At 60.6% G+C, this 27035-nt stretch overlaps 1 protein-coding gene and 1 non-coding gene across 7 annotated transcripts in view; one reads left to right on the forward strand and one right to left on the reverse strand.

Annotated features, from left to right (window-relative positions):
• The window catches only part of LOC138806602 (monoglyceride lipase), a 76370-nt gene continuing 49335 nt past the window's right edge, over nucleotides 1–27035 (reverse strand). For 4 of the 6 annotated variants that reach the window (XM_069992026.1, XM_069992025.1, XM_069992024.1 and 1 more), the window contains exons 4-9: nucleotides 23042–23178; nucleotides 21836–21946; nucleotides 16035–16112; nucleotides 12621–12710; nucleotides 4225–4440; nucleotides 1–2287 (exon numbers count right to left, since the gene is read on the reverse strand). In XM_069992026.1, coding sequence (XP_069848127.1) covers nucleotides 2162–2287; nucleotides 4225–4440; nucleotides 12621–12710; nucleotides 16035–16112; nucleotides 21836–21946; nucleotides 23042–23178 — 758 coding nt within the window. In that variant the 3' untranslated portion in view covers nucleotides 1–2161. The remainder of the gene's footprint in view (nucleotides 2288–4224; nucleotides 4441–12620; nucleotides 12711–16034; nucleotides 16113–21835; nucleotides 21947–23041; nucleotides 23179–27035) is intronic. The other 2 variants (XM_069992028.1, XM_069992029.1) reach the window with 1 other exon arrangement.
• Trnaa-ugc (transfer RNA alanine (anticodon UGC)) lies at nucleotides 23334–23398 on the forward strand. Its single transcript has one exon. It is a non-coding gene; the product is annotated as a tRNA-Ala (tRNA).

Raw genomic sequence — 27035 nt, forward strand, 5'->3', positions numbered from 1 at the left:
TGTCGGAAAACACCCGGTTTATTAGAGTTAGCAGAAGCGCACATTGGTTCCTTTAATATTTCTAAGCAGACACACGTGTTCCCCACTAGAGCACACACGTGGACACGTGTCAGGCCGCAGTGACAGTGACAAGTAGAAGTCATGTGACCCGCTAGGCAGCGGCGTGTGACTCTGAAGAGAGGACAGTGTGAGGCAGACTGGGGTGGGCGCTCCAGCCGCAGTGCTCCGCGTGGGCTGGGGCGGGGAGGGCGGCCCCGCCCCTCCCTACGGGTGTCTCTGGGTCCTGGGTCCTGCCCTCCCACTTCCTCCCGCGGGCAGAGCCGTGTTATTCCTGCCAAACCCTCGCCTCCGGTCGGCAGGGCTGCCAGCTTTGGCATGCCAGAGAGGGCGCCCTGCAGTGGGCAGTGGGCGGGCGGCAGCGTGCACCTGGCGGGTCCCAGAATCTCCGGACTCATCCACCAATGCAGGGCGCCCCCGCCCTCCACCCCCCAAACAGTCCAGTCCAATCACTCCACCCCTTTCCAAGTATGAATCCTTTAACCAGACATCAACATGTCTGAGTTTGAATGCGTCTCTACAAGAGCTTTCATGTAAAAACACCATGCATCTGAGTGACACCCTGGGCCAACCAGGTGCCGTCACTGGGTGTGGGAGGCGGTGGGAGACGGGAAGACTCGGGCGCCAAGCAGGAGTCACAGCTCCAGGCCCCAGCACCGAGCCGTTGGGGCTGAGAGATTCCTGCTTGGAGCACAGCCTCGAGGCTGCCTGGTTTCATGGGGCAGAGGGGCATGGCGGGGTCAGCTCCGGACTCTGCCTGGAGGGCACGTAGGACCTGGGCAGTGGACACGACCTGCCCCCCCAGAGGATCTTCAGCATCGGTGCAGCCAGGGTTGCCGGGGCCAAGGGTCCACGCTCTGGGAGCCCAGAAAAAGTCTGGAGCCGGACCTGACTCAGGGAGGGAGCAGCCTTCACCCAGGGGCCCGCGGCGGGCGGGACCATGGGGCCCTGAGGCGCACCTTGTTGTGGGGCTTGGGCACCGGCCCCGCCCTGGGGCTCAGCAGGCCTCCCGCCCTGCCCTGCAGCCCCACAGCTCACCAATGAGACGCCTGAGGGAAGTGCCGCTGCGGGGGCAGGGCGGTGCGCGCTCCCCTTTATTGCTGGCGCCAAGGCCAAGGGCAGGTGGGCGGGGGCACCTGGGTCCTGCTGTGGTCTGGCTCCCGCTGGGGCGTCGCTGGGGCGTCCCTGGCTCCGGGGGTCCCCAGGCGCTTGCATTGTGTCCTCCGGGGCTGCACGGTGGTCTCCTGCCACCAGAGGGCACCAGGCCACTGCAGGCCCAGGTGGGCACCGCGTGTTCTATGGCCCCCTAGACGCGTCACTGCCCACTGGGGAAGGGGGGAGGTCCTGCCCCACCCGGGAAGGAGGGGGGCACCGTCCCCAGGGAGGGAAAGGCTGGACTAGCCCCTTCTTGGGGTGCAGTCCACTTCCCCACCCATATATCTCTGCTTTAGAATATACTTTCTATTAGAAATTCCTCTTCCGCATGGCTCTCCTCCACATTCAGGCAAGTTGGGGGAAGGGGACTGGGGGATATGCACAGCGCCCCGCGGGCGGCCGTGCCTCCTGGCAGGAGGAAAGGTAGACGAGAGCCAGGCTCCCCGCCCAGTGCTCAGCGGGGCAGGGCCCGGATGCCCACTTCCCCATCGGCCGGGACCTACGAGGTCCCGGGGTCCCAGGGGCGTGCGGGGCACGTGCTGGGGGCGGCTGGCACCGTGGGGACCTGCCACCAGCCACTCAGCTCAGGCCCAGAATGGCCAGGGAGAGGGTGGAGAGGGGGCTGGGGTATTGCGGTGGCCCCGCAGCCGGCGCTGGGGGAGGTGGGTGGAGGCTGTGCTTTGGGGGCATCTCCCTGCGGGGGGGGGTGCTCAGCCCGTCTCCCCCGCCTGGCCTTTCCTGTGCACGAGGCCTCCGCCCGAGCAGGTCCGGCGGCAGCCTGCCTCACGCAGGACCAGGATGTCTTTTTCTTTTTAAGTAAATTGTGCTAAGGATTTCTCCAATTGTTTTGGTTTGGCTTTGGGGTTTTCTGCGAGCCACGTCTGAGAAGCCAGCTCTGCCCTCCTCTCCCGTGTGCCCGGGCGTGAGGGCCATGAGCGGCGCGCGGCCCTCAGGGTGGGGACCCTGCCCCTGCCTGGGCTGTCCTCTGCGAGACCCACGTGTTGATCTCCTGGAAGACGGAGTCGGTGACTTCGGGAAGCTCCTTGTGCAGCACGTGGTAGGCACCCTCGTAGATCTGTGGGGCGCAGCGGTGTCAGGGCCGGCCCTGCACGGCCGCGGCCTGTCCCCACACTGCCCGACGCCCCTCGTACCTGGACTCCAGCGGTGGCCCACACAGCCAGGACGGCGGGTGGGCTGTGCGCCCGCCGCTGAGCCGCCACCCCTTCCCATCCTCCTGCTCAGCTCCAGCGACCGTCCCTCTCCAGGGACTCCCTAGCCCACCCTCTCCCAACACTCCTTCAATTTCAAGACAGCCCTTCACGTGGAATGACTCTGGAACTTTCCTCCAGCTTCCTGCCCACAGCATTTACCTATATTCCCCAGGAGGTCTTAGTGTTTAAGGGGCCATGGGCATCACACCCAGACAAGGGGCCACGGGTGTCACCCACACAGACAAGGGGCCACGGGCGTCACACACAGACAAGGGGCCACGGGTGTCACCCACACAGACAAGGGGCCACGGGTGTCACCCACACAGACAAGGGCCATGGGCATCACACCCAGACAAGGGGCCACGGGTGTCACCCACACAGACAAGGGCCACGGGTGTCACACACAGACAAGGGGCCACGGGCGTCACACAGACAGACAAGGGGCCACGGGTGTCACACACACAGACAAGGGGCCACGGGCGTCACACACAGACAAGGGGCCACGGGTGTCACCCACACAGACAAGGGCCACTGGCGTCACCCACACAGACAAGGGGCCACGGGTGTCACCCACACAGACAAGGGGCCACGGGCGTCACCCACACAGACAAGGGGCCACGGGTGTCACCCACACAGACAAGGGGCCACGGGTGTCACCCACACAGACAAGGGGCCATGGGTGTCACCCACACAGACAAGGGGCCACGGGTGTCACCCACACAGACAAGGGGCCATGGGTGTCACCCACACAGACAAGGGGCCACGGGTGTCACCCACACAGACAAAGGGCCATGGGTGTCACCCACACAGACAAGGGGCCACGGGTGTCACAGACAAGGGGCCACGGGTGTCACCCACACAGACAAGGGGCCACGGGTGTCACACACAGACAAGGGGCCACGGGTGTCACCCACACAGACAAGGGGCAACGGGTGTCACAGACAAGGGGCCACGGGCGTCACACACAGACAAGGGGCCACGGGTATCACCCACACAGACAAGGGGACACGGGTGTCACACAGACAGACAAGGGGCCACGGGTGTCACACACAGACAAGGGGCCACGGGTGTCACACACAGACAAGGGGCCACGGGTGTCACCCACACAGACAAGGGGCCACGGGTGTCACACACAGACAAGGGGCCACGGGTGTCACCCACACAGACAAGGGGCCACGGGTGTCACCCACACAGACAAGGGGCCACGGGTGTCACCCACAGACAAGGGGCCACGGGTGTCACACAGACAAGGAGCCACGGGCGTCACACAGACAAGGGGCCACGGGCGTCACACACAGACAAGGGGCCACGGGCGTCACACACAGACAAGGGGCCACGGGTGTCACGTAACCCTGCTCTTCCTGGAGTCTTTGTTTTTTGTTTTTTTTTTTTTTTGGTCCGGTCATGGGGCCTGAACTCTGGACCTGGGCGCTGTCCCTCAGCTCTTCAGCTCAAGGCTAGTGCTCTACCACTTGAGCCACAGCGCCACTTCCGGCTTCTTTCTTTTTGCTTATGTGGTGCTGAGGAATCGAACCCAGGGCCTCTGGCATGCAAGGCAAGCGCTCTACCACTGAGCCACCTTCCCAGCCCCTCTTCCTGGAGTCTTAAGGCTGTCCTGGAGCTTGGACCTGACACTCTCCCAGAGCTTATCTGCCCAGTGTCCACTGGGTTCTTTTCTAACCACCGTCTCCGGACGGCCCCCTTCTCCATGAGCTCAAGGCATGAGCCCAGCGCATGCAACCTGCCGCAGGGCATCCGAGCCTGCTGGCAGCCCGAGGGGCGGTGAGGGGGCCATGCTCACCTTGAGCGTCTTGTCCAGGCTCCGGGCGGAGCCCATGAGCTGGTAGGCCCCCCTGCTGTCGCACAGCCGGTCAGCAGAGCCCTGCAGCAGCAGGAAGGGCACCGTCAGCTTGGGCAGGGCGCGCTCCACCCGCGACACAGCGTTCAGCAGCTGGATACCAAAGCACACCTTCAGCCCTGCGCGGCAGATCAGGGGGTCCGAGTTGTAAAGCTCGACCTGGGGAAACAGACAGGGCCAGGTCAGCGGGGAGGGGAGTCCCCACACCTCCCGGCCCAGTTCCCTGTGCGCCTCGCCCCAACAGACAAGCCTCCATCAGCACAGGGCAGACTGGTGGAGGGCCTCGCGGCCAGGCCTGGCGGGGGCAGAGGGCAGCGCCTCCTGACACGACAGGGCTCCGGTCTTACAGTCGCAGTGACGGGGGTGGGGGGCCCTCGCTTCCGCTGCCGGGCCTGCAGGCCTTGGCAAGGACTGCAGAGACATCAGGCTTCCTGCGGTCACCCCCCACACACTCGTCCTGATGCCAGACACGGGGGCCGGCGGAGACACGGGGGCCGGCGAGCCTCTCCCGGCCGCCCAGGCTGAGCCCTGCCCAGCCAGGCCATCTGTTTGGCAGGCCGTGAGGACAGGAGGCTGGCGGTGCTTGGGCAGCCAGTTAAGGCCGCTGTGAGCCCTGCTGGAGGAGAGCTGCGGCCCCAGCAGAGCCCAGCGCCAATGCTGAGAGACACAGGAAGGACCACACAGGGCAGACTAAGAACAGCGGACACCTGACCCTCGGGCGTCGGCACCAGGCGCTAGCGTGCCGCCGCCATCTGACCCTCGGGCGTCAGCACCAGGCGCCAGCGTGCCGCCGCCATCTGGCCCTCGCTGCCTCCCTCGCTGACTCGTGTTGGCCGCGTTACACACACAGGTGTCCTCTGGCTGCTGTGGGGGGTAGGCCTGTGCTCCTGGTAGGAGGCTCGGCGGCGGCTGCCTGGCGGAAGCAGTCCACTCTCCCCGTGGGAGCCCTGCTACTTTCTGAGAACCAGCTCCTCACCCCAGCCTCCCTTGCAGCCAAGTGCAGGCCACAGGACCTTGTTCTGGCCAATAGGTAGGCTGGAAGGCTGATGTGCACTAGGAGAATCTTTGCCCTTTGAAGGAGTGGTGGGGACATGTGGACAAGGTCACGGTCACAGACAGATGTCTACCAAGGACCAGCCCCCTCCTGAGCAAGACCTGTGGCCTGAGGTCTCTGTTCCGGCAGGCAAGCTGCGCTCTGCGTCAGCTCTAGCCTGGGTCTCCTCCAGGGGTCTGGGACCATGGCCCTGTGTGTGTGTGTGTGTGTATTGTGTTGGTATGTAGGTATGTGGAGGTAGATATGTGTGTGGATATGTGGACGTGTAGGTATGGACATGTGTATGTGGATATGTGTGTGTTGGTGTGTGTGGATGTGTATTACATATATGGATGTGTGTTGGTGTGCATATGTGTGGTGGCGTGTGTGTGGATGTCTTTGTATACGTGTGGGTGTGGGTATGTGCGTATGTATGTGTTGTGTGTGGGTATGGATGTATGTGGATATGCAGATGTGTGTTGGTGTGTATGTGTGTGTACACAGAGGTGTGTCTGTACACACGAGAGGTCCAGCCTGAGGCTGAGATGCATGCCCTGACCGCCTCTGTCCCGAGCTGGACAACAGGGGGCCGTCCAGTCCTCTGACCTGCAGCGCAGAGGGCTGGCCCCCTGGGAGGCTCTCCGCAGGCCTGGGGCTTCCTTCCCGCCAGGGCTCAGTTCCTGTCCTGGTCACGTAGACCCTGTTTACACAATGTTCTATCTGAAGCTGCCAGATGTGCAGGGGAAAGGGCTGTGTGAGCAAGGCCAAAAGGCGGGCTGTGAGGGGAAAGGTGAACTGAGCAGGGGGAGGTGAACTGTGAGGGGTGGGGGGGAGGGGGAAAGGTGAACTGAGCAGGGGGAGGGGGAGGGAGGGTGAACTGTGTGTGTGGGGAGGCTGTGTGTGTGTGTGTGTGTGTGTGCAAGGCCAAAGGGCGGGCTGTGAGGGGAAAGGTGAACTGAGCAAGGGGAGGGGGGGAGGGAGGGGGGAAGGTGAACTGTGGGGGGGAGGGGGGAGAGGGGGGAAAGGTGAACTGTGTGTGGGGGGGAGGGTGTGTGTGTGTGTGTGTGTGTGTGTGTCTGAGCAAGGCCAAAGGGCAGGCTGTGCGGGGGGGGGGGGGGGGGTGAACTGTGCGGGGTGGGGGGAGGGGGGGAGGTGAACTGAGCAGGGGGAGGGAGGGAGGGAGGGGGGAAGGTGAACTGTGTGTGGGGGGAAGGCTGTGTGTGTGTGTGTGTGTGTGTGTGTGTGTGTGTGTGCAAGGCCAAAGGGCGGGCTGTGAGGGGCAAGGTGAACTGAGCAGGGGAAAGGGCAGGCTGTGGTATGAGCATAGAGGGAGAGGCGGAGGGAAGCTGAGGAGAGGAGGGGCACAGGGAGACACTGAGGCCCCCAAGCAGCAATTCTGAACCAGCCACAGAAACTTCTCTTTCTGGTGACGATTAGAAGGGCAGCCTAGGCCTTGGGTTCACTGAGCAAACGCTCTGTCACTGAGCCCAGCACTGAGGTGACATTCTTGCTCGTGCACACCATGGTCCTGGGGCTTGAACTCAGGGCCTAGGTGCTGTCCCTGACTGTTTCTTTTCCTTTCTTTCCTCAAAACTTGTGCTCTACCACTTGAGCCACCACTCACCAACAAGGTCAGTGTTTGCGTTGTGTGCTAGGATGATGCTGCGGACCTCAGCCTACCAGCGTTCTCCACTGCCAGCCAGGCCTACCAACCTGTGACGGAGTGGGTGGCCGCTGGTCCACCAGAAACCAAGCAAGTGGCAGAAAAGACAGGCACACAGGACACACAGCTGGTCAGACTGCGACGGAACTTGGCAGAGCCCAGAGGTGAGGGGAGGATGGGCCCTGGGCAGGCTTCCTTCCCAGCCCTCCCCCCCTCACAGAGCCAGCCCCCGAGGCCAGTGCTCCGGGGGACGCGGCACGCCCCGCAGGCTCTCTGAAGACAGGTTTCCCTGCCCACCCGCCCTTCCTCGGCAGCCCAGACTCTTCATTCCTCTGGGAGATGAGAGCTCTCCGGCACAGCAGAGAATGTGGGCACCGGCAGGACCAGGTGGGCGGCGCTGCCTGCGGCCCGCTCCTGTCCTGAGCAGGAGGAGATGGGCTTGCTGAGGAGAGGGGGAGCATCAGCCAAAAGGAGACTATGAAGCCCTGACTTGTACGACCGGAGACTCTGTGCGACCCCCTGATAATCACAGTAAGACGGCATAGAACACTCTTACCACGGCCTTCGTCTGGCCTGCTCTCTGTTGGATGAAACTTCTGTCTCCCTTGAGCTAAGACTTCACCGAGCCCTTTCCAGCCTCATGTGGGTGGCCTGCCTGCTCCCCACTGGGGCCTGGTATGTGGCCAGGGGGTCACTGGCTATTGTGCAGCGTGCTGGGTGGGTGGGGGGGCAGGCTTATGGAATATTCTGAACTCACGTAGAAAATGCCGGAGGAACTGGGCTGTGCACGGAGCACAGGAAATGTGGGGAGCAGCAGTGCGGGCCTCAGCCGCCCACCCTGTGGCCTGCTGGGGCGCGGCTGCTCGGCAGGCCGTGTGCATCGGCGCCCGGCAGGGACGCCCGACCCCTCCACCAGCACCTCTCCTTCACGGGCACCTCTGCCCTCACACGGCCACAATGATGGACCCCGGCTCAGCTGCCTGGCCCCTCCCAGGGCCCCTGGGCCTTGCCCTGGCCCTCAGCCTTCTTCCTTTGTGCGGAGCCCTGGCCCTGCCATCCCCAGCATCTGTACGTCCTTCCCCCAGCCGCCAGCCACCCGCACACCCTCACCGAGCGCCTCCCCCGTGGCCCACACTCAGACAACCCTAGTGACAGCACGCCAGACATCAGCGGGGAGAGGCATGTCGTCCCCGGGTCAGACGAGGAGGAGGGGGAGGAGGATGAGGAGGATGAGGAGGAAGAGGAGGGGGAGGAGGGGGAGGAGGAAGAGGAGGATGAGGAGGAAGAGGAGGGGGAGGAGGAAGAGGAGGGGGAGGAGGAAGAGGAGGATGAGGAGGAAGAGGAGGAAGAGGAGGGGGAGGAGGAAGAGGAGGATGAGGAGGATGAGGAGGAAGAGGAGGGGGAGGAGGAAGAGGAGGGGGAGGAGGAAGAGGAGGGGAGGAGGGGGAGGAGGAAGAGGAGGGGGAGGAGGGGGAGGAGGAAGAGGAGGGGAGGAGGGGGAGGAGGATGAGGAGGATGAGGAGGAAGAGGAGGGGGAGGAGGGCGAGGAGGAAGAGGAGGGGGAGGAGGGGGAGGAGGGGGAGGAGGAAGAGGAGGAAGAGGAGGGGGAGGAGGAAGAGGAGGGGAGGAGGGGGAGGAGGATGAGGAGGAAGAGGAGGAAGAGGAGGGGAGGAGGAGGACGAGGAGGAAGAGAAAGGGGAGGAAGGCGAGGAGGATGAGGAGGAAGAGGAGGGGGGAAGGGGGAGGAGGAGGAAGAGGAGGAAGAGGAGGAAGGAAGGGGAGGAGGAGGGGAAGGAGGTGGAGGGGGGAGGAGGAGGAGAAAGAGGAAAGGAAGGAGGGAGAGGAGGAAGAGGGGGAGGAGGAGGAAGAAGAGAAAGGGGAGGAGGGGAAGGAAGAGGAGAGGGGGAAGGGGAGGAGGAGAGGGAGGAGGAGGAAGAGGAGGGGGAGGAGGAAGAAGAGAGGGGGAAGAGGAGGGGGAAGAGGAAGAGGAGGAAGAAGAGGAGGGGGAGGAAGGGGAGGAGGAAGAGGAGGAGGGAGAGGAAGAAGAGGAGGAGGAAGAGGAGGAGGAGGAAGAGGAGGGGGAGGAGGGGGAGGGGGAGGGGGAGGGGAGTGAGGTCCAGGCTTGGAGTTTGCACTAGAAAGCTGTGCTCTTCCCTCAGGTGGCCTCCCTCCACTTGGCTGTGCGGTCCCAGGGCTGCCGGCCGCCCAGTGGGCCCAGGCCAGCCCTGTTTATGAGCAGGCCCGCATCGGGTCCCAGGGCTGCCCGGCCGCCCAGTGGGCCCAGGCCAGCCCTGTTTATGAGCAGGCCCGCATCGGGTCCCAGGGCTGCCCGGCCGCCCAGTGGGCCCAGGCCAGCCCTGTTTATGAGCAGGCCCGCATCCGGGCCGGGGTCTCACACCACCCCAGGCCAGTGCAGAGAAGAACCATTCAGAAATAAGGCCTTGCCCCACCCCCACCACATTCTCCTGACATCCGTGAACTGGTGGGGTTGGCCTACACCCTGCGGTGCTCAGTGCACTACAGCTCCTGCTTGGAGACCACCCCGAGCTGCCCAGTAGCCACAAGCCAGATGTGGTCTGTGGGTCATCACCTGGGGCAAATGGGAACCTAAGCCCACCCCGAGGTGCAGGGGGCCCCTCTGGAAGCCAAAGGGGCTCTCCAGCCAGAAGGGTTCAAAATGTGGGCCCCTCTTGCTCCGGGGAGGGGCTGCAGACAGGGCTCCCAGGCGCCCGGGGAAGGGGGCGGCACACGGGCTGGGCCTTCCTGTGGGGTTCAGGGGTGAAGCCGGGGCTGCTGGAGCAGGCAGGCACACTGGGCTGACAACCACCCTGCAGCCACAGACAGGTCACAGCCGTCCTGTGCTCAGGCTCAAGGCTTTGTGTTCTTATCAGGAAGGAATCAACTTAGGGGATGAAGACAGCTGGTTCTGCTGCCCCTGGCCCGTGGGAGGGCCTGGCCTTGGTCTCCCCGCGAACGCCTACCTCTAAATGGGGGGGAGAGGGCAAGTTGGGCCTCTGCTGCTGGGAGCCAGACTCCAGGTCCCCGAGCAACAGCGTGGAGCCTGAGGTGCAGTTTGCTCTGTTGCCCTAGCCCCTGCAAGCCTTCATCCTGTGGACAGATCCTGCTCACTACTTGCTTTTTCTTTGTGCAAATGCCTTACAGACAGACACGCTGAACTATGTGTGTGCTGCTTCGTCTCCAAGACCTTGGGGTGCTGGCTGCCCACGTGGTCCCCTCCACCCTGCTCTCGTGTGTGTGTGTGTGTGTGTGTGTGTGTGTGTGTTCCCTCACAGACAGCCTGACTGGGCTGGCCTGTGGTTCTCGGCCACTGAGGATGGCCTTGAGCTCTGGCATGTGGGCCCCTTTCTACCCTGGGGCGAGCTCCTTTTCTGTGGCTCTGACCACTTTTTTGCTGTCCTGTGGGCAAGCTAAGGGGAGCCTGACAGCGGTCACAAAGTAAGACCTTCCAGCCTCGCACGCTCCTGCAGGGCAGGAGGGAGGGTGGGCAGGGAGGGCGGGGCGGGAGGGCGGGGCTGGCCCATCCACGCAGAGGTGCCAGGGGGCACGGGCCTCCTCCCGACGCGGGGCACGTCTGAAGCACTGTGTGGAAGGAAATAAGCAGAGCTGCCCCTGTCCCGAGCTCCTGGTGCCAGAGCTCACCTGGCCTGGCTGCCCGCATCACAGGGGGCGCTGGAGACACTGGGCTTCCACAGGAGAAGAAAGAGCACCTCCAGGGCTCCATGGGGGAGCCCTCTCAGGGCCCGCGTCCCTCCCTGCCTCTCCCCTCTAACCTCCCCACACTGCTTTCCCCCTGCCTTATAGTAGGTCCAAGGCTTAGCACCGCAAGAGCCACCCAGCCACCTCTCCCTCTCCCTCCTCTCCCATCCAGGACCAGAGAACAATTCAGAATCACACCAAGGCTTTTGGGGGAGGGAAAGCACTCTAACCAGGCACCCCTGGTGGTCACAGGCAGCAGAGGCCTGTCACAGCCGCCAGGCTCAGGGTTGCCAACCAGGTCCAAACCCCTGGAGCTGGGCTGGGACGGCTGGGCTGGCCTCTGCTGGGCCGCACAGAAGTGGGGAGACTGTGCTCGGGGTGGGGGTGGGGCACGGAGCAACCCAAACACACAGCTCCCTGTCCACGTCCACCACAGCGACACCTGCTTCCTCGGCCATCCACCCCATGCCTGGCCTGTGCCAGCAGGCCCGCCCGCCCGGCCTACATCACCTGCACCCCGGTGGGACCCCGCCGGCACCCCCTTACCTAGCTTGTCAGGGAACGTATCTGCCTTTGGAGGTTTCTATAGCTGCAGGGGTCCTGGGATACCTGGGCTGAAGCTGTGCCTTGGCACGGATGAGGGGGCCGAGGGGCTGAGCCCCGTGCGCTCCCCAGCTACAGTGCAGGTGTCTATCCCTCAGTCCAGGGCGCCGGCACCCCACAGGGGGGCACCCCGGGCTGGAACGCTGACTCTCACCAGATCTGGTCACTGGAGTCCGCACCCTTCTTGCATCTCCCAGAAGGAAAAGGGGGTCGTTTTAAACAGCTCCACCCTCCCCTGACCCAAACCTGGCCATGGTAGAGGCTGGAGGGGAGGAAACCCTACAGGCTCAAGTCCAGAAAGGTCCCTTCCATTTTTTCTCCTGATCAGACCTTCAGTAATTTAACCAATAGATCAAAGCTCCGTAACTCCACGTTTCTCAGCAGGGAAGGGGGTCTGAAATAATTCTTTCCTCTTTATCTCCCAGACCTTTGTAGAGGGGAGAAAGCAACCTGGGTGCTCCGACCCAAAGACCGCACAGGCAAGCTAGTCTGTCTGTCTGTCTCTGATGAAGATAGCTGGGCTCTCCACAGGTCCCACGTTCAGGCCAAAGCCACGGTGTGCGGGGTGGGCAGGAGAGAGACCCCTGCCGCCCACCAGGGCTCCTTGCACGCAGCAGCGGCGTGGCAGCTCACCAACAGGAAGGCTTCCCCATGTCCAGACCCAGGACCAAGCAGGTCCTCAGTGAGCCAAGGAAGTGAGTTGTTCACAGGCCTGTGCGGCGGTCTGTCCCTGTTAGCCCAATCCTGGAGCCGCTCTTCCCCTACTCTCAGGCTATGAGTTTAGGTGGGGCTAACACCACTCCTTTCCTAGACAAGAACCCAGGCCTGCACAGTCAGTCAGTAAGAATCTGCCCGAAAGGGGCTGTCTGCGCCCCAGGGCGGCTAGGGGAGAGCTGCCAGCGGCCGCCTTTGCCCACGCGTAGGCCCAGCCAGCCTGGGAACCAAGTCGAGCCAGAGGGAATGAGGGCCGAGCAGAGGCGGATGGAAAACAGGACTGTAACGCCCTAGATCCAGACACGCCTGAAGCTTTCAGTTGCTGCATCCAATAAATCTTTTGCCTAATCTCACTTTGGATTTTGGTCACGTGCACTCCAAAGCGAGCAGGCTGCTGCTGGTCCCCTGGTAAGCTCCGCAGACTGTGAGGACACAGCTCAAACACTCAGCCGGAAGACGACAGGACCGCTTCCTTCCTGTGTCTCCCATCGCTGGGCACAGGGCCATAGAACCCACTGCAGGACAGACCCCAGACAGCTTCCCACCGGGAAATACACTGACCTTACTCAAAGGCCATGAACGCACTCCAGGCTCACCCCAAACTCTCACCTCTGTCTTATTCCTTGAGATCACGCTGGAGTCGATGGGCCCCAGTGACATGTTTGGCATGACCAGGTTGAGTACTTTTGCGGCAAGAATCTAGAGAGGAAGACGAAAGAGAAGCCATGAGCATCCTTGGACCCATGCCCGGCCCTCCCTGGAGACAGCTGACCCCCCCCCCACCTCCCCCCCAGCTGCCCTCCCGGGCCTGGGAGCGCAGAAGCTCCAGGGCCCATGGGCTCCAGGACCTCTGCTCTACGTGTCTGCCTGCTTTGAGGTCTGCACAGCAGCCACCCCACAGTCATACAGGGTCTTAGAGAATCACTGCGCACTGCTGCCCAGAATGCAGTGTGCACAGCCCTTCCTTGCAGCAGGGACAAAACCATCCAGAACCATCCAGACCAGCGGAGAGCAAAGAAGCACGGCCTTCCAAGCTGGGAGGGAGGAAGTCGCAGGGCCCCTCAGGAGGAGCCCGGAAGAGGGCAGGAGGCCCGGCGGAGATGCCCGCCGTGAGCGGGAGCTGGGTCCTCACCGACCAGGCCTCTCCAATTTACTAGCTGGGGCTCCAAGAGGCTACAGGGGGAATTATGGACACCTGAGGGCAAAGCCAGGCAGACAGCAGGTGTTTAACACATGCACATGGCACCTGAACCTGGTTCTGGTCTCCCTCTTCCCCTCCCCTTTCCCCTTTTAGATTAATGCATTCTCAGGGAAGGAGAGAACTCAAAGGGGCTGTGATGAGCACATACTCAAGGTGAAGATGCTACTTCAACAGTGAGCTGTGAAGGCTGGGAAGGTGGCTCAGTGGTAGAGCGCTTGCCTTGCATGCATGAGGCCTGGGGTTCGATTCCTCAGCACCACATAAGCAAAAAGAAAAAAGCCAGAAATGGCGCTGTGGCTCAAGTAGTAAAGCGCTAGCCTTGAGCTGTGAGGGGCAGCACCCAGGCCAGAGTTCAGGCACCAACCACGTCTGACCAAAACAAACAAAAAAAGTGTGAGCTGTGAAATGCAGGACTCAGAATGGACAGAGTGTGTTGAAGGTATAGTGACGGAGGCCAAGCCTGCTTCTGACAGTGTCTCAGCTCTCTGAGACAACTGACCTACACCTGACAGTGAGAGTTCACTCCTGCTGACTGCTGCTCAATCACTGTCCAGGGCTCTGTCTTTGGGCTCCGGGGGTGAGGTGCTGAGGAGTCCCACTGGGGGCTGGTATCTATGTGGTCACCGTCCCAGAGTCAGATTCTGTGGGCCAGCTCTGCACACACGCGTGGGAAAGGCTCAGTGGTGGACCACATGGTGCTCCAGGGAGACATGCACTCCCCGAGAGGAAACTGTGAGACACTCATCTCCAGTGAGCCACCAGAAAACCACAAGTGGCACTGTAGCTCCAAGTGGCAAGATTAGCCTGAGCCCAAGAGCTTAGGGACAGAGCCCAGGCCTTGAGTTCAAGCCCCACAACTAAAAAGGAGAAATTAGGTGCGTTAGCTTCTTCCCATAATAAAGCAAGAAAGTGGGGAACTGTTTCTCCAGCAGGATGGCTTGAGCCCCACCTTCCACCTCCTTTACGGTGGGCTGGGGGTGGAGGCAGAGTGGGAGAAGAGCCTGAGGAGCAGAGCAGGCAGACTGCACACAAGGCCCTGGGCAGCAGGAAGGGACAGCCAACAGCGAGTCCCAGGTAAGTGTGACCATCATCTCCAGCCTCCACCAGTCCCCAGTGCAAGGACAGGCGGTCAGCCTCCACCATGGACCTCAGAGCCCGATCTCCAGTGTAAGGACAGACGGTCAGCCTCCACCATGGACCTCAGAGCCCGATCTCCAGTATAAGGACAGGCGGTCAGCCTCCACCATGGACCTCAGAGCCCGATCTCCAGTATAAGGACAGGAGGTCAGCCTCCACCAGGGACCTCAGAGCCCAATCTCCAGTGTAAGGACAGGTGGTCAGCCTCCACCATGGACCTCAGAGCCCGATCTCCAGTACAAGGACAGGTGGTCAGCCTCCACCATGGACCTCAGAGCCCAATCTCCAGTGTAAGGACAGGTGGTCAGCCTCCACCATGGACCTCAGAGCCCGATCTCCAGTGCAAGGACAGGCCGTCAGCCTCCACCAGGGACCTCAGAGCCCGATCTCCAGTGTAAGGACGGATGGTCAGCCTCCACCATGGACCTCAGAGCCCGATCTCCAGTACAAGGACAGGTGGCCAGCCTCCACCATGGACCTCAGAGCCCGATCTCCAGTGTAAGGACGGATGGTCAGCCTCCACCATGGACCTCAGAGCCCGATCTCCAGTACAAGGACAGGTGGTCAGCCTCCACCATGGACCTCAGAGCCCAATCTCCAGTACAAAGACAGATGGTCAGTCTCCACCATGGACCTCAGAGCCCGATCCCCAGTGCAAGGACAGGCGGTCAGCCTCCACCATGGACCTCAGAGCCCGATCTCCAGTGTAAGGACAGGTGGTCAGCCTCCACCATGGACCTCACAGCCCGATCTCCAGTGTAAGGACGGATGGTCAGCCTCCACCAGGGACCTCAGAGCCCGATCTCCAGTACAAGGACAGATGGTCAGTCTCCACCATGGACCTCATAGCCCGATCTCCAGTGTAAGGACGGATGGTCAGCCTCCACCATGGACCTCAGAGCCAGATCTCCAGTACAAGGACAGGTGGTCAGCCTCCACCATGGACCTCAGAGCCCAATCTCCAGTGTAAGGACGGATGGTCAGCCTCCACCATGGACCTCAGAGCCCGATCTCCAGTGTAAGGACAGGTGGTCAGTCTCCACCATGGACCTCAGAGCCCGATCTCCAGTGTAAGGACGGATGGTCAGCCTCCACCATGGACCTCAGAGCCCGATCTCCAGTACAAGGACAGGTGGTCAGCCTCCACCATGGACCTCAGAGCCCAATCTCCAGTGTAAGGACAGGTGGTCAGCCTCCACCATGGACCTCAGAGCCCGATCTCCAGTGTAAGGACAGGTGGTCAGCCTCCACCATGGACCTCAGAGCCCGATCTCCAGTGTAAGGACGGATGCTCAGCCTCCACCATGGACCTCAGAGCCCGATCTCCAGTGTAAGGACAGACGGTCAGCCTCCACCATGGACCTCAGAGCCCGATCTCCAGTGTAAGGACAGGTGGTCAGTCTCCACCATGGACCTCAGAGCCTGATCTCCAGTATAAGGACAGGTGGCCAGCCTCCACCAGGGACCTCAGAGCCCGATCTCCAGTACAAGGACAGGTGGCCAGCCTCCACCATGGACCTCAGAGCCCGATCTCCAGTACAAGGACAGATGGTCAGTCTCCACCATGGACCTCAGAGCCCGATCTCCAGTGTAAGGACGGATGGTCAGCCTCCACCAGGGACCTCAGAGCCGAGCCCCCAGGACAAAGATAGTCAAGGAGGTGCAGTGGGGAGAGGAATGCTCACCCATACAAGAAGTGGTAGCCAAACAAATGTCAATCTCAATTTCGTTCGTGTCCAGTCTTGCACAGTCCTCGGAAAATCCTGTGGGGTATGGAGAAACCTATGGGCCAGCCGGGGAGGAGTCGGCCAGCTCTGCAGCTGGGCTGTAGCCTGCCTCCTGTAACCGTGTGCCGCCTCAAAGCCCTGTCCCAGTGTCCAAGGAGCAGGAAGCCCGTGAGGACACGGGCACGGCCACCACACCTCCATGAGAACATCCACGGCCACCACACCTCCATGAGCACACGCACGGCCACCACACCTCCATGAGCACACGCACGGTCACACCTCCATGAGCACACGCATGGCCACCACACCTCCATGAGCACACGCATAGCCACACCTCCATGAGCACACGCATGGCCACACCTCCATGAGCACACGCATGGTCATACCTCCATGAGCACACACATGGTCACACCTCCATGAGCACACGCATGGTCACACCTCCATGAGCACACGCATGGCCACCACACCTCCATGAGCACACGCACGGCCACACCTCCATGAGCACACGCATGGCCACACCTCCATGAGCACACGCATGGTCATACCTCCATGAGCACACACATGGTCACACCTCCATGAGCACACGCATGGTCACACCTCCATGAGCACATGCATGGTCACACCTCCATGAGCACACGCACGGTCACCACACCTCCATGAGCACACGCATGGTCACACCTCCATGAGCACACGCATGGTCACCACACCTCCATGAGCACACGCATGGCCACACCTCCATGAGCACACGCATGGTCACACCTCCATGAGCACACGCATGGTCACACCTCCATGAGCACACGCATGGCCACCACACCTCCATGAGCACACGCACGGTCACACCTCCATGAGCACACGCACGGTCACACCTCCATGAGCACACGCATGGTCACACCTCCATGAGCACACGCATGGTCACACCTCCATGAGCACACGCATGGTCACCACACCTCCATGAGCACACGCACGGTCACCACACCTCCATGAGCACACGCATGGTCACACCTCCATGAGCACACGCATGGTCACACCTCCATGAGCACACGCATGGTCACCACACCTCCATGAGCACACGCATGGCCACACCTCCATGAGCACACGCATGGCCACACCTCCATGAGCACACGCATGGTCACACCTCCATGAGCACACGCATGGCCACCACACCTCCATGAGCACACGCATGGTCACCACACCTCCATGAGCACACGCATGGCCACACCTCCATGAGCACACGCACGGTCACACCTCCATGAGCACACGCATGGTCACACCTCCATGAGCACACGCATGGTCACCACACCTCCATGAGCACACGCACGGTCACCACACCTCCATGAGCACACGCATGGTCACACCTCCATGAGCACACGCATGGTCACACCTCCATGAGCACACGCATGGTCACACCTCCATGAGCACACGCATGGCCACACCTCCATGAGCACACGCATGGTCACACCTCCATGAGCACACGCATGGTCACCACACCTCCATGAGCACACGCACGGTCACCACACCTCCATGAGCACACGCATGGTCACACCTCCATGAGCACACGCATGGTCACACCTCCATGAGCACACGCATGGTCACACCTCCATGAGCACACGCATGGCCACACCTCCATGAGCACACGCATGGTCACACCTCCATGAGCACACGCATGGTCACCACACCTCCATGAGCACACGCACGGTCACACCTCCATGAGCACACTCACGGTCACACCTCCATGAGCACACGCATGGTCACACCTCCATGAGCACACGCATGGTCACACCTCCATGAGCACACGCATGGTCATCACACCTCCATGAGCACACGCACGGTCACACCTCCATGAGCACACACATGGTCACACCTCCATGAGCACACACATGGTCACACCTCCATGAGCACACACATGGTCACCATACCTCCATGAGGACACATGTGTTCCTCACATGCATGGTTCTCAAACCTCCACATTCCACAGACTTGTGTTCTCCACAGCATTCTCCCCACATCCAGTCCTGACCTCTAGCCCTGAGAAGTTAGGTAACTGCCATCAGGCCAGCAGCATGAGGAAGCAAATAGCACCCATGCAGAGAAGCAGGGACAGGGGGCTGGGGAGCGTGGGGACAGGGGGCTGGGGAGCGTGGGGACAGGGGGCTGGGGAGAGTGGGGACAGGGGGCTGGGGAGTGTGGGGACAGGGGCCTGGGGAGCGTGGGGACAGGGGGCTGGGGAGTGTGGGGACAGGGGCCTGGGGAGCGTGGGGACAGGGGGCTGGGGAGCGTGGGGACAGGGGGCTAGGGAGCGTGGGGACAGGGGGCTGGGGAGCGTGGGGACAGGGCTGGGGAGCGTGGGGACAGGGGGCTGGGGAGCGTGGGGACAGGGCTGGGGAGCCTGTTGCTCCCCCACAGGCAAGGCCAGCTGGCCTGCTGGGGCGGGGCCGTGGGCCGCCAGGCACAGCGTCCATCACCATAAGCAGCAGATGCACTAAGCGCCTTTATTGATCCTCAAGGTTTTAATGGCTCCCTTGATTGTGTTTAAGCATCTGCCAGTGGAGGACTTGTGGGGAAGAGGTGATTATCGTTTTTCTTCCGGCAGAGTGGCTCAGCAGCTAACCTCTGTCGGGCGTGGAGTCGGGACCCTGTGCCTTCTGTGGGGCAGCGTGGCGCCCAGGGCAAGGGACCGCCGCATCTGTGAGACCATCAAGAACTTGAGGCCGCCCAGCTTTGCTTGGGAGGAAATCTGTGCCCCGTGGGGCTCCCCGACCACGGGAACCGCTGTTGGCGCTGAGGGGCTGGGTGGCACGTGCGGCAGAAACTGCTCATTCAGTCCCACGTGTCCCGGCTGTCGGGAGCTGCCAGGCACCGGGCGAGGGCCGCCTTCTCTGCCACCTCTGCTCCCTCACACGGCTGCACTGCCGGGTTTCCCAGCCCTGTGGCCAACAGCAGACCCCTGGCCTTGAGAGGTAAGTGGCTCAGGCACATTAGGGCTGTCCCAGCCCTCCTGCCCGCTGCTGCTCAAACAGACCCCGAGCAAGACAATGCCTCATTTCCTCTCCCACAACATGGCCACCACGTCCTTCCAGTCATGGTGCCAAGAGGAAACAGCACAGGCCAGGCCTTGGGACCCACGGACCTCGGGACTTTGCCCACAGTGACAACCCCTTCTCCCAGCACGGTAGGGCAGACGTTTACCATGTGCTCCACCGGCCAGGCAGAGCCCTCGCCACAACTCTACTCAGAGAAAGACAGGGCCTGTACCCTACAACGCTCTGTGTGGTCCCAGACAAGCCCAGAGCAGGAGACCCAAGGCCACGGGCGGGGGGGGGGGGGGTGTGGCGTGACCAGGTCCATCTGAGAAACAAGGCCACAGCTGGGGGCCAGGGCCCCTGTGCCCCTGTGCCCCTGTGCCCCTGTGCCCCTGTGCCCCCGGGGCCGCAGGAGGCCCAGGAAATGGCCCCACACTCAGCTCTGTGGAATTTTTGTTGCTAGATTTCTGCCCCCAGGGTCTTTCTAAGAGCTTCCCAGGTGGGGAGGAGGATCCCCCTTTCTCCTGTCTTTCTTGGGCGTCGTATTCTTCAAGCCTTACCGGCCTGGGAGTAGAATGTGCTGTCCCCCACCTCTGGGGCCTCACACCTGGCTCGGTTCAAGGATTCAGAGCCCTGTAGCGTCCACCTCAGCAGTGGCTGGGCTTGCTTTACCTGCGGGTATCCAGAGCCAGGAGACAAGCTGTGGAACCCCTCATTCCGTGGGTCCTGGGGACGCCGGGACCTCAGACACGCTGGGGGAGGCTGGGAGGGCTGAGGAACAAGATCAGGACTCCAGGCCGCGCTCTGCTGCCCCTCCACAGAACCCCAACCCAGAGCACAGCGAGATGATCACCGAGGCTCAGAGGGACCTGAGGTCAGGCACGGGCCAGGAGCTATCACTAAAGGGAGACCCAGAGCACCAAGAAGAGCGTGTAAACAACCACAGCAAAACCAAACCACACGGGAAAGGGAACCAACCGTGCTCCCCAAGAACCTACACAGGCCCGTTCTCCTGCCCACACGTGGGGCCCGCCACCTGCGGAGTACAGACAGACACCGCTGCTGGGCCTCCCCCCAGCTAGGTCCTTCCCATCTTGAACTGACTGGGCAAATTACTGCTAAATTTCAGACCGAACTATAAGAGAAAAAGATTCTGAGTTGCTTGAGACCTTGTCAGAAAAGGCCTGGTCACCTGTGGGAGGCAGGCTCCTGTCCCGGGCAGGTGGGCCAGTGAATCACACATGCTGTCAATCAAAACGACCAGGAGGCAGGGCAGAGGCCTGGTTAATAAGAGGAGACCCACCTCCCCCCAGGGACAGCGGGCCCCAGATCCACAGGGTCATCTATTAGCACCAGGCCCAAAAGGTCGCCACACAGCCCGCACCAGAAGGGCAGTCTTGGCCTGCACTGCACAAGGCTCCCAGAGCCTTGTCGGTCAGTCCCTCCTCTGAGCACAGCTGCTGTGTCCTCCCTGTGCACTTTGCCCGGTCCCCAGCTTCTCCCTCCGGGGCAGCAGACACGCACCGTCTTCTGTAGGAAGCACCTGACGTGTGGAGCGCCCAGACCCAGACCCACCAACAGACTCCAGCTGACTCACCAACAAGTGTGGGTGGCGGTGGAGGGGATGGCCTCAGTTTCCCCACCAGGAACATTGGTCCTGACCTCTCCCTAGGCTGAGGCAACATGTGTGAGCTGGGGGCCTGGTGAGCCGCACGCAGTCCACAGTCAATCGCTGGATGCAGGGCACCTTACTCCAGGCCCAGCCTTGCCTATTCCACTTTAGTAAGGACCTGAGACTTACTCTTCCCCCACCACATCACCACCGTGACTACCGGATGCTCTAGAGGTCACATCTGCGCTGCCCCTGCCTCGCGCGTGGCCCATGGCCGCCCACAGCCTCCCTCAGCACGGAGATCTACCGATGGTCCTACGGCAATGGCTGCATCGTCCCGGTGCTCTGCTTCACGTGGCCCTGCAGAGCTGCTCTCCCCCTCTCTGCTGGGGAGGCTCCTCGTCTGCCATCCCACCCCGACCTCGGAGGAAAGAGATCCTCTGGTGGAGCGTGTGGCATGGGATGGAAGGTGCTGGGGTGCTCCCGGCGGGCCGTGCTGGGCGGGGGGCTGGTTCTGAGGGCACACAGAACCACCTGGCACAGTGTCAGCCCTCAGGACAGGTCTACACAGACACCACAACCCCTACTCACCAGCAGACACCCCTGTGGGCTGCTGGCTCCGTCTCCCTTCTCCCCCTACTTCCAGGTACTGTTTCTGGGCTCATTTCACCTGTCAAGAGGAGCCCAATGCGTGCTGTTCATGTGGGACTCTATATCCAGAGAAACAAAGCAGCGATGAGGGCCTGGAGCTGGGGTGGGCTGGGAATGCCCCATCATCCCCTCCCGCCCCCGACTCCTTCCTTCTGCAGACGCTCCAGGAAGAACAGCTCAAGCCCCTTGAATGGGATTTGTTGGTGAGCATGATTCTGCTGGACACACAATACACACAACCTTTCCCCTCAACTTCTGCCGATAAAGCCGGCACAAACAGGAAGGCATTTTCCTGCTGTCTTTGGGCCTTTAGAAGTGATACAGCCCCAGTGACGACAATGTCTGGTACTCGCCCAGGTGTTTGCACAGTGGCGCACAGAGCGTGGGAGTAGTCTCCAGCCCTTTCACCAGCCCAACCACAGCCATGTCCCCAGGCTGGGGCTCGCAGGGACTGTGTGGCCCAGAAGGCGCTTTACCTTGAATGTTGTTGCTGACTCGGGACTGGCGACCACCAGAGGTGAAATGAGGACCATGCCGGAGAAGTGGCTGGGCCTCTCGGCTGCGGTGAGAATGGCGATGGCCCCACCCTGCAAGGCAAACGACAGAGTGGCTGCGGTGCCGGCTCATGCCTGGGGCGCAGGCCGTGGCCGGCTGGTAAACCGGAAACCGAAGCTGCGGTGATTTCATCATAGCCCCTCCCTGGTCCGGGTTTCCACGAGCAAACGTGTCAGAGATGTAGAGTAAAATAATAAAATGAAATCAGTTTCTGCCGTGGGTGGCCTGGACGCTAAACACTAACACACTCTGTTTCATTTCAAGCCCAGGCCGGTGGGCCTCCCCCATTCTGGTGAGTTTTTGTTTAGTGGGGTGGGGAAGAAAAGGCAATGCGGTCACGGGGTGGGTTGCTAAGGGTTTCTGCTGGGTGCTAAAGATCCCAGAAATGAACATTCCAGGAGAAGTGCCCATAGGGAGGAAAGAGGCCATGTCTGTCTGGAGCTCAAGGGTCATTTAAACCTAAGGCTCAGCCTCTGGGTGCACAGGGGCCGGCGGGGATGCAGGCTCAGCCCCCCCCCCAGCACTTCCCAGACCCCCACCTGCCAGCCAGGAGGAATGTGTTTTCATCACATTCCTTCCCCTCCTCTCTCCCTTTATCTCCCCTTCTTCCTTCTTCCTCCCAGCCTGGATATTGAACCAGGGCCTCTGCCTTTCTTTTTTTTTTTATGGAGACAAGGTACAGCTACATTTTTGCCTGGGTTGGCCTCAAACTCACTTCCTTCCTGCCTGGCCTCCCCTCCTGCTTGGTTTATAGGCATGTGCTACTAAGCCCTAACTAGCTTTTCTGTGGGGAGATGGGCCTGCACAGCTGTGGGTTCAGAGGTTAAACATGGCTGAATCCCCTTTCAGGGAGTTCCCACCACGGTCTTCCCTGCCTGTGGCCGCCTACAAGGTGGGGGTCTGGGAACCTTTAGGTACTTCGCACTGACGGAGCCCTGTGCCCCTGAGATGGGGCAGTTGCTGGCCTTGCTGTGTCCTTGCTATGGAATGGCCGCCTGGGCCTCTTGGGCGGACTGGCAGTGCCCGCTGGCCCTACAGCCCTGAGGAGGGTGGAGAGGGGAGAGGAGCTCTGAGGGGGAGAGGAGACCCGCAGGGAGTCAGGGCGAGGCTCTCTGTGCTCTCCTTACCATGGAGTGACCCAAGAGGAAGACAGGCAGCCGGGGGTGGTCCTTCTGCACCAGGTCCACGTGCTGCAGCACATCCCTGACAAACACCTGGAAGTCAGACACCATCATCCGCTCTCCCTCACTCTGTCCGTGGCCCACTGGAAGGAAGGAAGGAGAGAGGCTCTGTCGCCTGTGTGTCACATGTGCCCTTCATTCACGGGCTCTTTTCAGCCTCTCAAGCCAGTCTAGAATGCTGGAGTTTGTCCCCACCCATTTTGCAGATTAGAAAGTTGAGGCACAGAGGGGCTGGGAAGGTGGCTCAGTGGTAGAGCGCTTGCCTTGCATGCAGGAGGCCCTGGGTTCGATTCCCCAGCACCACATAAGCAAAAAGAAAAAAAAAGCCAGAAGTGGCGCTGTGGCTCAAGTGGTAGAGCGCTAGCCTTGAGCTGAAGAGCTGAGGGACAGCGCCCAGGCCCAGAGTTCAGGCCCCACGACCGGAATCCCCCCCGCCCCCCCCAAAAAAAATTTGAGGCACCGAGTGGTTAAGGAACTGGCCCGGGGCCGCGGGGCTCAGAAGGGCATCACCACAGACACACTGCGCTCCGCCATGGTAGATGACCCAGAATGCCCGCCATGCTGTCTGACCACACTCTACGCCAAGTTCTAACATGGGTGTGTGTGTGTGTGTGTGTGTGTGTGTGTGTGTGTAAAAGTCCTCGCTCCCGTCCCCAAACGGTGATGTCTCCCTTCCACAGAAAAGCTGCTGTATCAATGAAGTCCGGTCTGCTTCTGGATCTTATCTTATTCTGTTTATTTACCTGCTCTTTGGAGCTGGAGGGTCTGCTCTTTTGCCCACGCTGGCCCTGAACTTCTGGTCTCGTGATCCTCCTGCCTCAGCCCTGAGTGTTGTTACTACGGTGAGCGCCATGGTAGGCAGCTCCACTATGTTTTTATTGCATCCTGATGCTCTAACACCTTATGCCTTGTGGATCCTGGAGGGGCTGCTCCTTCGCCTCCCTGTCGGCTCACGCCAGGAGGCGGAGCAAAGCCTGAGCTCACCTTTATTAAACACCAGCCAACCAGGCCGCCGTGGTCAGCCACCTCCTCCCAGGCTCCCAGGCTCTGCTCACCTCAGTCACCCCAGGACAGGATCAGGCAGGGCCTGCGTCTCTGAAACCTCCCCCGCCTGCATCAGTGCACCCTCACCCTCTCCTCACCCTGCCTCGGTCAGCACGGCCGGCTGGGCCTCTTGCTTCTAGGGGTCCATGAGCAGGACTGCACTTCGTTCATCACAGTCATCTGTGCATCGCCCTGTCTTACCATCGTCCACTACAGCACAGGACACTAAAGCATTCTGGCAGGGGCTGGGGTGCAGTTCACAAGTCAGTGAGTGCCTCACAGAGCAAGGCCCCGGGCTCCATTCCTGTACCCCAAAATAAAACTAAACCAGGACACCCAGAAGTATCTGACACAAAATATGCACTTAATACATCTAACAATTAACCAGTCTCCATGTCTTTGTTCCCAGAAAATGCTTCTACTTGAGAACAACTTCCCACGTTCCCGGGGGCACGTCCAGAAAGCTGATGGCCACAGACCTGGGGTGTCCACCTCCCTGTTTTCCCAGAACCCTACTTAGGACTCACTTTCTCATGGAAGAGAAAGCTGGTAAAGCAACCAAGACAGGCAGACCGGACGCAGAGCAGGTTACAAAGCACCACCAGCGCTCATCAGCCACTCCTAGGTGTGTGGGCCAGGGCTTTGCGTTTCCCTTTGCCGCCTGAGGATGTGGACCCTCAGGAACTAAGTGGTGGAGCTCAAGGCCTGGCCAGCGAGGGGGGTAGGCAGGGACTCTGCCGTCTCCAGTCTAGCACCTGCAGTCATGGGTCAGGGCAAAGCAGGCAGGAGGTCAACATCTTCAGGGGGGAGGTGGGAGTAATCTGCTGGGAACACTTGGGGCTCCCCCCAGCAGGTCCCCAGGGGCTTCCCTGCTGCTGCGCAGGCCCAGGGCTGCATCCTGCTAGGGGGTGAAGGTGGGGGGAAGCAGGTGGGCTCTGACTTCCCAACCAGTCTGCCTCTGCCCCAGGAAGACCCCAGAGCAGGTTCCCACTCCTCTGGGTCTCGCCGCCTCCTCTTATTCAGGGTCGCCACGGGCCTCTGGATCACCAGTCCATCAGAGTCCATGCCGGCTGACCGCTCTGGGCGGCGCTGGACCCAGAGGAGTGGCCGATAATTATTAGTGGTGGAAATGCCTAGAGAGGCCTCCAAGGCACAGCGCAGAATGAGAAAATGCCCGCTGCTTGAGCAGCGCCTCAGGGCTGGCCTCAGGGCTTTCAAAGAGTCACACAACACTCTCCAGGGCTGGGAAGGTGGCTCAGGGGTAGAGGGCTACCACCTTCAACAATGCCTCCTCCTCGCCTTCCTCCTCCATTTCCCTTGGGACAGGCCCGCTACGCACACACTCTACCACCGGCTCCACCTCCGCTTTTCCGTTGTTTTTAAGCATCCCTTATCTTCACCCTGGCTGGGAGAGAACTAGAGAACCCAACAACAGGTCAAGAAGTAGCCTGGGCTTTGGAGCAACTTGTGTGAGTCCTGATCGCCACCCCCAGTAGGTGGGGCCCGGGAACTGCCTCCATTTCAGCACTTCTCCACTATTGTTTTGTCTTCTGGTTCCGGTCTTTAAGGTCTTTAACCTCTGAGCTCGGTTGGAACGAAGACACCAGTGTCCATGCGCTTCCTTTTTTCTTTATACTCCACTTGACAAAGCCTTCAAAAGTTTCAGTGTCACGTTTTCCAACTGAGCTTTCTAGTGAAGGTCACGTTTTCCAACTGAGCTTTCTAGTGAAGGTCACGTTTTCCAACTGAGCTTTCTAGTGAAGGTCTGGCTTGTCTCTTGGCCTGCAAGGCCCATGAGGATAGCAGAAAACCCTAGGACAGTGACAAAGTCGAAGAACAGCGTCCTTAGACGAGAGGACATATGTCCATTTGTTGCCCTCAGAAAGAACGTCTGGCCATCCACCAACATCTTGTCAGTACTGAAAACAAACATTCCATCGATGGCAGGGCTCACCGGACCAGGGACTCAAAGTCAGAGGTCAAAAGCAGGAGAGAGGCTGGGCACTAGTGGCTCGTGCCTGTAATCTTAGCCACTTGGAAGGCTGAAATCTAAGCATCACGGTTCAAAGCCAGACCAGGCAGGAAAGTCTGTGAGACTCTTATCTCTACCACCAGAAAGCTGGAAATGGAGCTGTGACTCAAGTGGTAGAGTATCAGCCCCCCAAAAAAGGGGGGTAAGGGACTGGCTGGAGATTAGGCAAGAGTGGTGTGCCTGTGTGGAGACTAACTTCCCCTCTTCTAGCAGCGGCCCAGGCCACGCGGGAAACGTTTCCCTTCCTCTCTTTTCCTAAAAGTACATCTGGCAAAAGTCTCAGACCACAGCTCAGGCTGGGAGAGCGGCTGGCTTCTGCCTCCTCTGTCCAGTGTCCATCTGCACACTCAAGGAACCGGCTGTGCCGTCCGCTCTTCACTGGCCCCTGGGCACCTTCGCTGAGAGCAGGATGCCCCTCTTCAGCACCCAGCACCAGCCTGATTTTGCAAAGGAGACCAAGGCAGAAATTAATTTCTGTGCTAATTGACAACAGCTTGGGAGAGGCACAAAGATGCCAGAATTTAGCATATGGGCTATGGAGACACATTTCGACTCAGATTTTTTTTAAGCTGTTACAACATGCTTTATAATGTAACTGACTAAAAGACTTATCTGCGCTGTGTCTTCGAAGCAATGCATCCTCAGGATGTCATATTTAGAGGATTTATTTGGGAACACCCCACTTCGGTTGTATAAATAAGAGGAAACAGCAGGACAAAAAGTGTCATAACTGTGGTTCTTGGCATCCTTCCGTGCCGTGCTGGGGGGCAGCGTCTGGGGGCTCAGCCGCGGCATTCCCGAGGCCTGGCCGTGCTGGCCCTCACTTGTGGGCTTCTCTCTGCGGTGATGAGGCTCTGGCCACTC

The sequence above is a fragment of the Dipodomys merriami genome, unplaced genomic scaffold (assembly GCF_024711535.1).
Source record: "Dipodomys merriami isolate MVZ:Mamm:240054 unplaced genomic scaffold, mDipMer1.0.p SCAF_401, whole genome shotgun sequence".
Lineage (NCBI taxonomy): Eukaryota > Metazoa > Chordata > Mammalia > Rodentia > Heteromyidae > Dipodomys > Dipodomys merriami.